The sequence below is a fragment of the Camponotus vicinus genome, unplaced genomic scaffold, assembly GCF_025532165.1.
Source record: "Camponotus vicinus isolate PSW18456_S1 unplaced genomic scaffold, iyCamVici1.0 SCAF_3, whole genome shotgun sequence".
NCBI lineage: Eukaryota > Metazoa > Arthropoda > Insecta > Hymenoptera > Formicidae > Camponotus > Camponotus vicinus.
This window is the reverse complement of record NW_028141967.1, coordinates 1,092,164-1,105,507: the sequence shown is the minus strand read 5'-3', so window position 1 is coordinate 1,105,507 and position 13,344 is coordinate 1,092,164. Positions and strand designations below refer to the sequence as shown.

General features: G+C 35.9%; 1 protein-coding gene across 6 annotated transcripts in view; it reads right to left on the bottom strand.

Moving 5' to 3' along the window:
* Nucleotides 1-13,344, bottom strand: part of LOC145968172 (caveolin-3) — a 107,772-nt gene that overhangs the window by 64,756 nt on the left and 29,672 nt on the right. For all 6 annotated transcript variants that reach the window (XM_083093475.1, XM_083093481.1, XM_083093479.1 and 3 more), the window contains one exon: nt 4,222-4,257. In XM_083093475.1, the coding sequence (XP_082949601.1) occupies nt 4,222-4,257 (36 nt within the window). The remainder of the gene's footprint in view (nt 1-4,221; nt 4,258-13,344) is intronic.

Below are 13,344 nucleotides of genomic sequence, written 5' to 3'. Positions count from 1 at the left end.
GTTTAATTAATTAACGTTTAATATAACATTATCTTGCAAAAAAATTGCGAAAATTACAAGAGTCGGAAAAATTTGACAAATGTAAAGTGACAAGGCGAGAATGCGATGTAAAAGCACAATAATTTTTACACTTGAACGTGTAATCGAAATATATGACACCACTGCCATGACACGAATGGAATACAATTATCTTTATTGTATCTCTTTTTTTCAAGATAATCTTCGCGTTGTATCGACGACACAACTCATTGGGTTTAATCGAATCTATATTCATGAAAAATAAAACTCAAGGACGAAAAGATGGAATTATCAAAAGTATTAACGTTAATTAAATTTAATTAATAAATTATTAATTATTAATTAATTATTTATAGCAAATAAAATTGCAAGTCCTATTAATTTGACTGATAAAAGTCTAGTATAACAGTATCAAAAATAGGGCAATTCCTGTGCTATAATTATTGCCAAATCAAGACTTAATTTTTCCTAAATTATACAGTTCAAAATTGAAATATTATTACTCGTTTGAACACACAGAATCATCGATTTATTTTAAAGAAATATTTCTATAAGCGCCTGCTATAAATTGCAATGAATGTGTCTCGAGATTTAACACTCTATCGACATTCGTCGCATAAAGCGATTGGTTGAAGCCGATTAACAGGTGGGGAACTCTAATTAGCTGATCCGATCGATTTAAATTGCTGCCATTGAAATCAATAAACCACGAGAATCGTAAATATCACTGTGAAAAATTTCAATGATGTATTAACCTGTCACCTTTCGTCGCCGAAAAATGTCTTATTATTCTCCTTGATCTTTGAGTTTTGATCTTTTTTCGGGAAATGATTATACAAAAATGATAATGCGATCTTTATTGACCTGATTATTTAAAACTGATTATTTAAAATATTAAATGCTTTTTTAAAATTACCTTTAGTTGTTTTTAAAAATTTTTTGTTTCTAATTCATTTAGTTTGTAAATTAAAATTATATAATAAACGTGAAAAAAAATACAAGCGGAAATTCGGAATAAACATAATTGATATTAAACTTGTGTGATATTAATAATATTCGGATAATAAGAGCCTATCGCGGATGTAATTGCGCGAAATTTTTTCCTTGATACAATGATCAAGACTTTATTTGGAATAATCTTTTGGTTTGCGATTTAATTCCAACGAATTCCCCTCTAACCCCCCTAGATGGAAGTAGGCGAGAAAAATATCGATCCGATTTTCTCTCGCCTTTAGGGGGGTTAGAGGGGAATTCGTTGGAATTAAATCTCAAACCAAGAGATTATTCCAAATAAAGTCTTGATCATTGTATCAAGGAAAAAATTTCGCGCAATTACACATCCGCGATAGGCTCTTATTATCCGAATATTAATATCACACAAGTTTATTTATATTCGAGAGCCGACATCAAGAATCTAAAATTTAAAGATAATTGATATTAACAAAACGATTCTTTTATTCACGAGTCGAACATACATATGTAATTTCGATCAATATAATGACAAATTTAACGAAAATAATTTACGCAAATTGATCCCGAATAAAAATTAATCCTTGCTTAAGTACGACTCGTAATATGCATGATTGTATTAACGACAAAAAAAATTTCCATCTGTATATTTAATTACAATAAAAATCATTATTCATGTATTTCTTGACCGAATTAATACAAGCCACTCATAATTTATTTGTCTGTTAACATTTACATATATGTATGTATATTTCATGGTATTTGATTGATTTTTACTAATCTCCAATTCAGTGAGATTTATTGAGATATGGGAGGAAAAGAAATATTATATATTTATAAATATATATTAATAATTATATATAATTAATTTATGCATTTTCCAATATTTTCTTGAACGTATGGGAAATATGAAAATTTCTAAAATAAATTTTTTACTCGACATTTTGTTAAACAGTATTTCTTCCAACACAATATTTAATGCTTGTTAGACATCGAATATTTTATATTCTATAGAAATCTCTATTAAAATGTTGTCTATTATTATTATGCGATATTAATCAATAATCTATATTTTTCACATATACCAATCTTCATCTAATCGATCTGAATTTTTTTTTACCGCGTTAATGACTTATCTCAAAAATAAAGAAGCAGAAAAAAATGATATTAGAAGGCAACATTATAATTCAGAGAATATATATGTATAAAAAAGAGTTGAGGTAAGCGTTAATCGCATGCTGATTTACGTCATCGGTCACAATGATGGACTTTTTCGCAAAAGCGCACGCACGCTGGACAGAAATTCTCAGATCCAAGAGAGAATCCGGATTTAGTCTTTCGCGGGAGAAAAATCGGCCGGTAGGAGCGAGCGAATAAGCGAGAGAACGCGAGCGAGCGGGCTGCAGATTGCAGATTTTCGAGCGAGCGAGCGAGCTTTATTGGGAGCGTCTGGATGCAGTTTGGCCGTCCGTGACTACGAGACTCCGAAGGTCCCCGGAACATTGACCATTCGGCTCTCTTAAAGGACTCTACGCGCCAAGGTCACCTATTGAGGCTCCCTGTACGCGTCCGTATCTCGTCTCCGCTTCTCCTCGCGTTCTCATCCGCGAGTTTGGATCCCGTCGAAAAACACGCGCGAACGCACCGAGATGCGGTCAATCTCGCTCGGTCCATCTAAATATAAAATTTTATACCTCGATTTATGCTGGATTATTCGCGCCTTCTTCTCCCAGGAGGAAATTGTTCATCACGTTTAGTATACGGAATCCGATGTACGTGCACCAAGTACAATACACACCGTATGTTTCCTCCGATTTCACACGTAATTCAAAGTGCATTGGAAATAAACGAGACACATACGATCGAGTCCAAATAAATGCGATCGGCGCGACGTAATGGATATCACCTCTCACGAAGATGAAGATTAATCTTTTCGATGGTAATCGCGAAACGACGTAGAGCTCAAATGCGTTTTACTTTTCACCGATTGCGAAATGTAAAGCACGAAGAAATTATGTCACTAATGTCAAAGGATTTTACGGCTTCTTTTTCATGTTAATCGATACTTGATAATTCGATTTGTAGAGGGGATCTAATATTATGCGGCATACATTATGACACATTAATGCTCTATTTTTCTGACCACAAAATACCGACAAGCCGACAAACAACATTCACGATGCCGAGTTGTTTACCACTTTTTCTAAACTATTTATCTTCAACGAAATAAAATCACGCGATCACTTTTGACTTTTAAAAATTATATAATATATAATGCTTAAAAATATATTAATCAAATCTTTAAAATTAATTTAAAAAATTCAAATTTAGAATAAAAATTGTTGCAAGTTTTTAACAATATCGTTGAGCTTGAAATTATTAGCTACTTCATAAAAATGTTAAAATCAATTAATTTTATATCTGTCGCCATTTATTTTTTAATGTTTGAAAGCAACTTTCGTCTAAGAAAACTTAATAACGAAATTTTAATATATTTAATAATTTTATAAACATATTAAAATAAATTTTTCCAAATTAATTTTACATTCACAACATAATGTAATGTAAATCCAACGCATTTTATTTTTAAAAAATTATATTGATTAATAAAATATATTCATAATAAAGCTAATACTAATTTATATAATTTTATGAATATATATTTATAAAATGGGAAATAAATCTTTAATCGTTATTATTGACATGAATTAATTCCGGAGTAAACCAGATATTGAAAAATATTGATTCTCATAATCGCACGCTTTATAAACATTCAAATCCACCAACTCTTGCGACTTGAAGAGAAGGGGAGGATAAAGACGCGCGTGAATAAGTAAACGGGTAAATATCCTCGTGATGCAACAGCAAATAAATGAATATAAGATATTGCGTGTGTGCAAAAAAAGTTTAAATCATGTCTTACTAAATAAATTTACATTTGCCGTAATAATAAAAATTTTAGGAAAACTATATTTGATCGATCGAATCTAAAAATTGCGTTGGACTTTTGAGATACATGTATCACTTATATTAAAAAAAAAGATAAAAGGTAAAAACACATGCCAAATACATAAAAAATTCGCACTTGTATGCGACAAATAAAAGTTACAAAAGTGAAAATTTTAATTACTATTAAATAGTAATTAAGTATATAGTATTAAGTATATAGTATTAAAATCTATTCTTTATGTACTTGGCGTCTCTTTTACCATAAAATAAAAATTTTTCGCTCACCGATCGATGCAAAACAGCAGAGTACATGGGTCTTATCTGTAACATACAAAAAAATATAAGATCGAAATAATAGCAAAGTTAAAAATATAAATAAAACATTTCAAAAGAATTATTATTGCTATTTATCTAATTTCGTATTCAATCTGTGTAATATTTAATTTCGATTCGGATATATTTACAACGAGCTCGAACGCGATGCAGTTCGCCGCGGTCGTTATCGTATATATCGAGTATGCGTGTGCGCGAAACACGCCAGCAAAAGGTCGATGACTGAACTTTATGCTGAAATTTCGGGATAAATGTCTGAACGGCCGGAAATGACGGCTGCGAGAGCAAAGAATGGAGTTTAGCTGCGGGGCAACGGACCGCCGATCGACTTCTAAATGTTGCTGCTGTTGAAGGCGTCGCGCGAAACGAAGCGAAGAAAGCAAGTTATAAGAAAGTTTAAAAGTATGAATCCGAGAGAACTACGGACTCGCGCGTGGTAGCTTTTGGCACAGCACAAGGCGAGAATCTTGTAATTTAGCATCGTAAAAACGATGCGTCATATTTGCACAACTTATATTTTCGACACTGATGAATCGTCGAAGAAAAGAAAAGTTTTTCTGCGTATCAAAATTTGCGATTAAAAATTGAAGAATCATTTCATTTATATATCTACATTTTTATTTAAATAATTAAATGATGTCACGAGGAAATAACACGATGAGAAACATTGTCGAATGTTTGCGCGCGTGTAAGATGTGTTCATCGTCGAAGCGCGAGAGGAAAAAAAAAAAGAAAATTCCGAAACGATGATCGCAACGCGATCGATCCATCGATCGATCGCAGATGCGGTAAGTCTCGGTGTCACAGATAAAACGGCAAACAAATAAAAGAAAAAAAGAGCGATAAGATCGCGAGATTGCACGATGCAACGAGGCTTATTAATTGCAATCGCGTATAAATCATGACGGATTGCAAAATTCACACGTACAACGTATGCGACACAAAGACACAAGGAGAGGCGGTAAAACGCGGAGAAAGCAAACAAAAACGACGCAATAAAAACGCCGTCGTCACCGCGACAAGAATCGGTCGTTGAACGCCAATCGAGATTTATTCTTGAGACTTATTCATGCGCATATTAAATAACGTAAACATGCCGAGCGTCGAAAACACGTTTTGTCGTCACCCCAATTAGTCGTCGACGGCGATTTAATCAGGATTTCATTTGGACAACATTAATTTAGCGGAATATCTCTCTTTCGTGCGCAAACAAAAATACTTGCGTTCAAATGTAACAATTCGACGATTCTTTCGGCCGATCCAGGGGGTCCATACATATTTATGTCTCGCAAAAAATTCTCTAAAAATTCTCTGATCTTCTAATCAGATATTTTTATTCAAAATTCCAGATAAAGAGAATATTTTAAAGATTTTTCAATGCAACTTTTGAAATAAATTTTTTTATTACATGCATTTTCTAATGTTTTTCAATACGAAGGAAAAATAGAGCCTCTTTAATTTCAAGTGCTAAATTTGTAAATGTACTGGTAAAAACCTACACAACTTTTGTAACATAAGCATTTTGCCTTTGCATAAAATTTTCATTTTTTAATCATTAAAAATTACAATTAAAATTATCTTATCATATTAATAAATAAAGAATATATGATTTATCTTTTAATATTTTTTGTTAAGATATTAAATACATAAATAAAAATAGATATTTTAAACACTTGATTTATTAAACATTTGATTCACTTGGCTTGTTTACAACATTAGAGAGCAAAATAATCAAAGAAGAAATTTTAAAAAAATTTTCCGAGTTCCGATAAATTGTCTAATTTTTCCAGGTACAAGAGAAACCCCTGACAATCCTAGGCTTTTCCAGAGAGTAAATACCCCGCGATCATACTTTGCTCGATAAGATCTGTCGTAAAAATCGAAATCTCCCACAGCATTGGCATTAGATGAGATTTTTTTTCAATTTTTTTTTCGCGACGCCAAAAAGGATGCGAGTCGGCGATCTTCGCGCGCGCGATATTTTCAGTTCGCCGGAGCTAAAAACGCGCATCGTGAATTTCGCTTTCGACCGCATTTGGGCTGCGCCGCGTTCTCGGTTCAACGAGGGTCATTCTTGAGTCATAGACCGGACGCGCCCCGGGCCAATGCGCTCTATCTCGCCCTCCCCCTCTTTCTCTTTCTTCACCCCTTCGTTCTCTCTCTCTCTTTCTGCCCCTCGTTGCGGGGGCTTTGCCTGCCTTCCAGAAATTTCGATGACGAATTCCCGACCGCGAGACACTCCTCCGTAGCGCCATCCGGGAGATTACTAGTCTCGTGTCAGTTGGATATGCATTCGGAGAAATAAATTCTTTGAGAATGAAAAGCTGCAAAAGTCACGACATTGTCGCGAAATTTGAGGAAAAGGCGCAGTTTTATGTATCAGCGCACGCTTGAGGGAGGGGCTGCTGTTATTAATCAGAGGTATTCACGCTGTCATATAATAAATTACAATTTTTTAACTTGAATGAAGAGAATTTTATTGACAATTCTTTTACTTGTTGAAATATTATTTCCAATAATTTCTCTCTCTTTACATCGATTATTCTCTGCAGCCAAAATTTCCAACTTTTATCCGCTGGAATTTATAGCGGACAATTAATAAGATAAAATAATTATAAAATAAGATGCGAGCCCCTAATTTTTTAACTCGAATGAAGAAAATTTTATTGACAATTCTTTTACTTGTTGAGAAATATTATTTCAAATAATTTCTCTCTCTTTACATCGATTATTCTCTGCAGCCAAAATTTCCAACTTGATCCGCTTGAATTTATAGCGGACATTTAATAAGATAAAATAATTATAAAATAAGATGCGAGCCCCTAATTTTTTAACTTGAATGAAGAGAATTTTATTGACAATTCTTTTACTTATTGAAATATTATTTCCAATAATTTCTCTCTTTTTGTATCGATTATTCTCTGCAGCCAAAATTTCCAACTTTGATCCGCTTGAATTTATAGCGGACATTTAATAAGATAAAATAATTATAAAATAAGATGCGAGTCTCCGCTTCACTTTTAATCGGGAATTTTATGTTTTCCGTTCTTTCATCGCGTCTCGAGGAACATAAATTCGAATATGCGCGGGCCGAAGCCGCGCGAAGGGAGAGAGTTTGAATAATCGTTCTATTTTAAGGCCGGATTACACGGGAAACGTGAGTCGGCGACCTGCGCGACGACCTCATCCCCGGTCACATTGCTGCAACGTGACGGAATCCCCTTATTTCGACTGCTTAACCAGCGTCATCGTTCATCGAACGATGCACCGCGACAGGCAAATATGCTTGATGCACAAGCGCCAGGTTTAAAACAGATATCGAGCTCCGAAAAAATGTTTGCTCGAGATACCGCAAAGATGACTGCCACCGGTTCACCTCGGTTGGCGAATGACACACGTAAATGGATGGATTTTCAAGTCTAATAATTTTCTCATTTTTCTGGCCTTCCCTCGGTTATCAATTATCTTTCAATGCTGAAAAATGATCTTTAGACACGTATATATTTTTACGCTTCCAAACATTTACGATCGCGGAAATAAAAAATATTTATTTCGTAATTATACAAGTTGCAGTGCAGCAAATTGCAATTTATATGCGGGCAAAAAAGGAATAAAAACGACATAAAAATGTAACGAAATTTCTACATTTTCCGTTTTACATTTCAGATTGTATGCAAAATAAAAGGTAAATTACACTCGAGTAAGAAAAAAGAGGCAAGGCTTGCGAAATAAAATTGCAAGGACACGCGCGATAGGTTGTCCGATCGCGCAACCAGAATCGTTTCGTAACCTTCTAGATGATTATAACGGAGGGCTAAGGAGTCCGTCACGAGCGCGAAACAAAAGAACGAGAAACATGCGACCGCGGGAGTCGTACACGGAGGGTCGTAGATTTCCTCTCCCTCCGTTCCCCCCTTTCCACACGCATTCCTTTCGTCTCCCCTCCGCGTGCGTAAGCTTCGACCGTGCACGTGTATACAGAGTGTTTCTGATCGAGCGCAGCAACAGATGCGATGAACCGAAAATCCAAACATATATCCTCGTCTGAATTTATAAAGATACGAAAGATTACAAAATTCGGGAGAGAAAGCGATAAAATTAAAATCAAAGTAATCGATGCAAATTTATTAAATTTTAACGTAAATCAAATATTTTCAATACATTAATTTCGCCAAATTTATCTCAGGTCAACACTCTTTGCTCGCGTTCATCTTCCCTCCACCAACGGCCTTTCGCAATTTCAAGTTTCGACGATGCAAAGAAGTCACCAGCGGCGCCTCACCCTTCGGATTCCTCCCTCCCACCCCCGCAAAAATAGGTCAAGATCCACCGCGATGGCGCGTCCTCGGGGGGATCTCGGTAACAGGCAGGAAAGGGGGAGGTGGAGGAGGCAGAGGAGAAAGGAAGCGGTACAGTCCGAGCCAGAGATAGGGCAGAAGGAGAGAGAAAGAGGGAGAGAAAGAAAGAGCTGTGCACGCTGCACCGAGCCATCCGTCGGTGCGACATGGAGGGGAAGTGCACCGAACGATGGTGGGGTGGGATGCCGGGATACAGGGAACGGCGAAGGGCGAGAAGGGGGTTGACGGTGGCGGTGGCGGCGGCGCGACGGCAACCGCCGCTCTGCCTTGAACCTCGCCCGGTGCATTGCCCGTCGCTCAAGGGCGTCCGCTGCCGCCTCCCCTCTTTTACTGTACCACAAATCCTCCCCCCTTCTCGCCCCTCATCGACGGCGGCGGCGGTGGCGGTGGCGGCGCGCGAGCGCTCGGTGGAGGCGCGCCTCGTCTCGTCTCGTCTCGTCTGCTCTGCTCTTATCGTCGTCGTCGTTCGATTCGGGAGCGATACGATTTTCTAAAATATTGCCTTTAAATTATTGCCCGAAATGCTTTCCGGATAATTTCCGACATGTACCTTAGAGTGAGTAAAAATTTAGACGAAGAAAGTTAAAAGGTGTTTGTAAATTTGAAGAGCAAATTAATATTAAAATTTATATTAAAATTTTAAGTATTAGAGAATTAATTTATTAATTTTAGAAAAAAAATAATTAAAATTATATAAAAAAAAATGTTGAAGTATAATTATTAAAATAAAATAATTATTAATATTATAGTGTTTATAGCATTGTAAATGAATATTGAGAATTAATTAAAAAAAGTAAATTTAAATTATTGTACCTTTAGTATCAGGGTTAATTAAATGAAATTTAAAATTTAAAATAATCTCGAAAAAGAGAGTTAAATAATTTATGGAAAATTAATGTTGTAAAATTATCTTAAATAATTTTCCTTAATACTATTTAATCTATCCGTGATTAATATTAACGTCTCATTTCCGTGACCGAAATTTTATTGTAAATAAAAAATGATTTTAGCAGTAAGTAAACTTTCCAAAATCCAATTTTAATATTTGTAAACATTTTTCAAAAAAATAATATTATTTTAATGATGATGGTATAAATCTGAAAATTTTTTTAGAGAAAATGAACCAATTTTAATTAGAACTTTCCTCTTATTATAATGATGTGACGACAAAAAATTTAGAGGAAAATCTTTAATTTCTAATTTTTTTATTTTATCTACAAAATTGCATTGTATAACTATTATTAATTTTATTTTCAATCGCGTTTAAATTTATCAATTGCGCGTTATTTTATAGCATTAATTTTTTTTTAATTTTACGTTTATTACGAAAGGAAACTCGTAGCATAACTTTGCCAGCGAATATGCCAATACTTTGTAACAACAAAAAGTTTGCAGCGAGCACGTGTATGCTAAATCAAGGTCGCCTTGCTGCAAGACTATTAATAGTCCAATGTTTGTTGCTCTAAAGCGAAGCGAGCAGATGTTTCGGTAGGTTAATCGACTTTCGGTATTCCAATCGTCGTCGTCTTTATAGGCTCACCTCGAGAAAGATCGACTGCACTTTGTTCATTCAAGGGCGGCAACGTTTTCGTCGCCATTGAAGAAAGGAAAGAGAGATTTTTATCATTGCAAAAACTCCTGCATTGCACTTTGGCTTTACATATTATTTATACGCCTAGTCTGATTAATTAATAAACAAGACAGGTTTATTTTAACTCTCGCACAGAAATGTTACTTTCAAACATAATGATTAACAAATGAATGCATGTTGGTTAGCTAAATTCATGATTTATTGATTACTGTATATTTATTGATACTGATATTTATACGATATTGATTTAATTCATCGGCTGCTTCCTGTTGGAAGAGAAACGGAAAAATAAAGACGGATAATTCGTTCGGGAGACAAGGGACAGGTAAATGACGCTTATCGATTAAGACCGCATCCCGCGTGCGAGTGACAGCGGCATAAAGGCGGCAACATACCCTCGATATTGCAAACTGGCGTGAAATCAAGTGATTCACTCACTCGCCGACTATACGGCATTGCATTACCGGGCAGCGCGTGTGTCGTTGTATTTTCCCATGACAGCCGACAACGGATGACACGAAAGCCTAGGAACTGGTTACATCATTCGCGCAAACGTGACTACTCTCGCCGGAGAGTCACCGGCGTCGGTCTCGCGTTATCGCATTAAATTCGAATATAATAGAAATCAATATCACATCTGCGTTACGTGTCCCGAACACGCAATCGTCTCACTTTATTCATCGGTTAAAACGCCTCGTCTTTCCTGATAAACCGCAAAATCGAATAAAAAATGCACAAGCAATTTCTTGTTAAACACACGTTTTTTTTTACGCGAATCTGGATTTAGAAAATCACGTTCATTTTTAATGACGAGTTCCTTTTTTTACGAATCTGGATTTAGAAAATTACGTTAATTTTTAAAATTCGCTCGAGTTTGATTCGATAAATAAATCGAATCGTTGGAGAAGCCATTTAAGAATTAATTCGATAATGTCGTCGTCTCAATTACTTTTAATAATCTCTTGCAATATTGAAACTACGATCTAACGGCGAAATTATTAAACGACTATTAGTTGAGGGAAGAAACGAGCAAAAGAACAAAGTGATATAATACGTATGATGTAGTGCCCAGACCTGCACAAGCGTCCCTGTGTGACACGAGAACCTAGCAGTGCAACTAGCAATTGCATAATCGGTTGCATTCTTCGTACTTGTCTCGCGGATACATTCCAGCCCCGGTTATGTAGGCGGCTTCTTTCATGCTTAAAGAAACGCCATCCGCATTGCGTTTATTTCGTAAACCAAATCATTCCAAATGCTCGATTAATTATTAAGAATAGCTGTCGAAATGATAGTACAAAATTGGAAAAATTAAATTTCGGATCTATTTTAATTTTCATGATGAATGTTTAATATATTTTATTTAAAAAAAAAGAATACTTTTTTGGAACTAATGGTATTGCAGAAAATAAATGTAGATGATTTTGTAATCCACCGAGTGACTTTTAATTACATGTCAAATGACAGGCGCAATTTTTTCGAACGCGTAATGTCGGTTGATGAAAGAAGCCGGGAGAAAAAAGGAGAGAGAGAGAGAGAGAAGGAAAAGATAGGCGGTTAGGGCGAGTTCGCACACATTCACACGCGAGACGAGCGGAGGCAACAGAAGGCGAGCGAACAGGACGGAAGGAAGGGTGCCGCCGTCGCGCGGGGGTCGCGGGGGTCGCGGGGGCCGCGGGGGACGCGGTGGAGAAGGTTGAGGTTATAATACCATTGGAGCAGTGGCCGCATGACCTTGCGTATGCGTCTAGGTCGATGAGCCACGGTCATTAGACGTCTCGACCGCCGAATCTTGCCTCGAATTTCGTGCGCGACAGGACGGTGCAGCGGTGGGAATTATTCCTTATGTAACGAACCGCGAAAAGAAACCGCTTAGCACATTAAATGCCGTGTTAAGTAAAGCAATTTGCGCGCTGCAATGTGCATCTTTCACGAGAAAATTGTCTACGATTTAGGCAACGTAGAAACTACATATGCGAGACGATACTGAAATATTTACGAAATTTAAATCTTTCTTGAAGAAAATTTGCCGAAAGATCCTTTCCAGATATTTTAATTCAAAAATTCAAATAAAGGAAATATTTTTTTACTTGCATAGTTTAAATTTTTTATCATTAAAAATAAATATATTTAATATTTCGTTAAAACAGTAAATGCATAAAAAAATAAATGTTTGTATATTTTTAAACACATAATTCACTTTGGCTTACTTAGTATTAAATCAACATTATTAAAGACAATTTAAGAAAATAATTGAATGAAAGAGTCGCGATAAAATTCTACGAGAAATACCTGAGAATTTTAAGTTTTCCATGTCTTTTCAAGGAATAGACACCCTGTTAAATGGTTTAAATGGCTGTGACGAGAAATCTGGAAATTGAATAATAAATCTGAGGAGTATCGAGTTATACGTTGCGTAAAAGCGACCGTATATATGCATTCTCATTTAAATCTAACTGCGTGGATTTTGAAGTAAAATCGACAAGCAAGCTTTAATATAGCGATCTTTAATACAAGAGACGGTCGGTTGCACCGCTCTACTCTCGTTGCATAATCGCCGCATTCCCGGTGCTCGATAGGGCTTGCGAATGCACGTAGGTAGGTAGGACGCGTCCGAGTGTACCAACATACATACGTACGCACGCACGCACGCATGCATACACGATGCGATGAGTATGATAGATACACGAGGAAAAAACGGGACAGAGCGATACACATGTTTGTCTGAAAGGAGTTTTTTTTTTTCTTTCCACGCAATCATATAATCAACGATTACATGAATAATAAAAATATATACACCTCTTTATAAATTTTATTTTTTGCAATCTATGAAATGAATCGAGGAAATAAATCTTATCGCGTATAATTGAGAGATTAAAATAATTTCTTACAACATTGAAAAAGGATGTTTCTTTTTTTTATGGCAATCTGGAATTTCAAGTACGCTCGTTGTTTCATTCGAATGAGATCATTTCTTCGAAATGATTGGTAATAGCGTCGTGAATCACGATTTGCGCAAACGCGATATTACAGATGAGGAGAAAACGAGAGGAACGAGACAGAAAAAGAGAAGGCGAGAGAGAGAGAGAGAAACAACTGACGCGGGTGACCTTGCACATGCGAGTC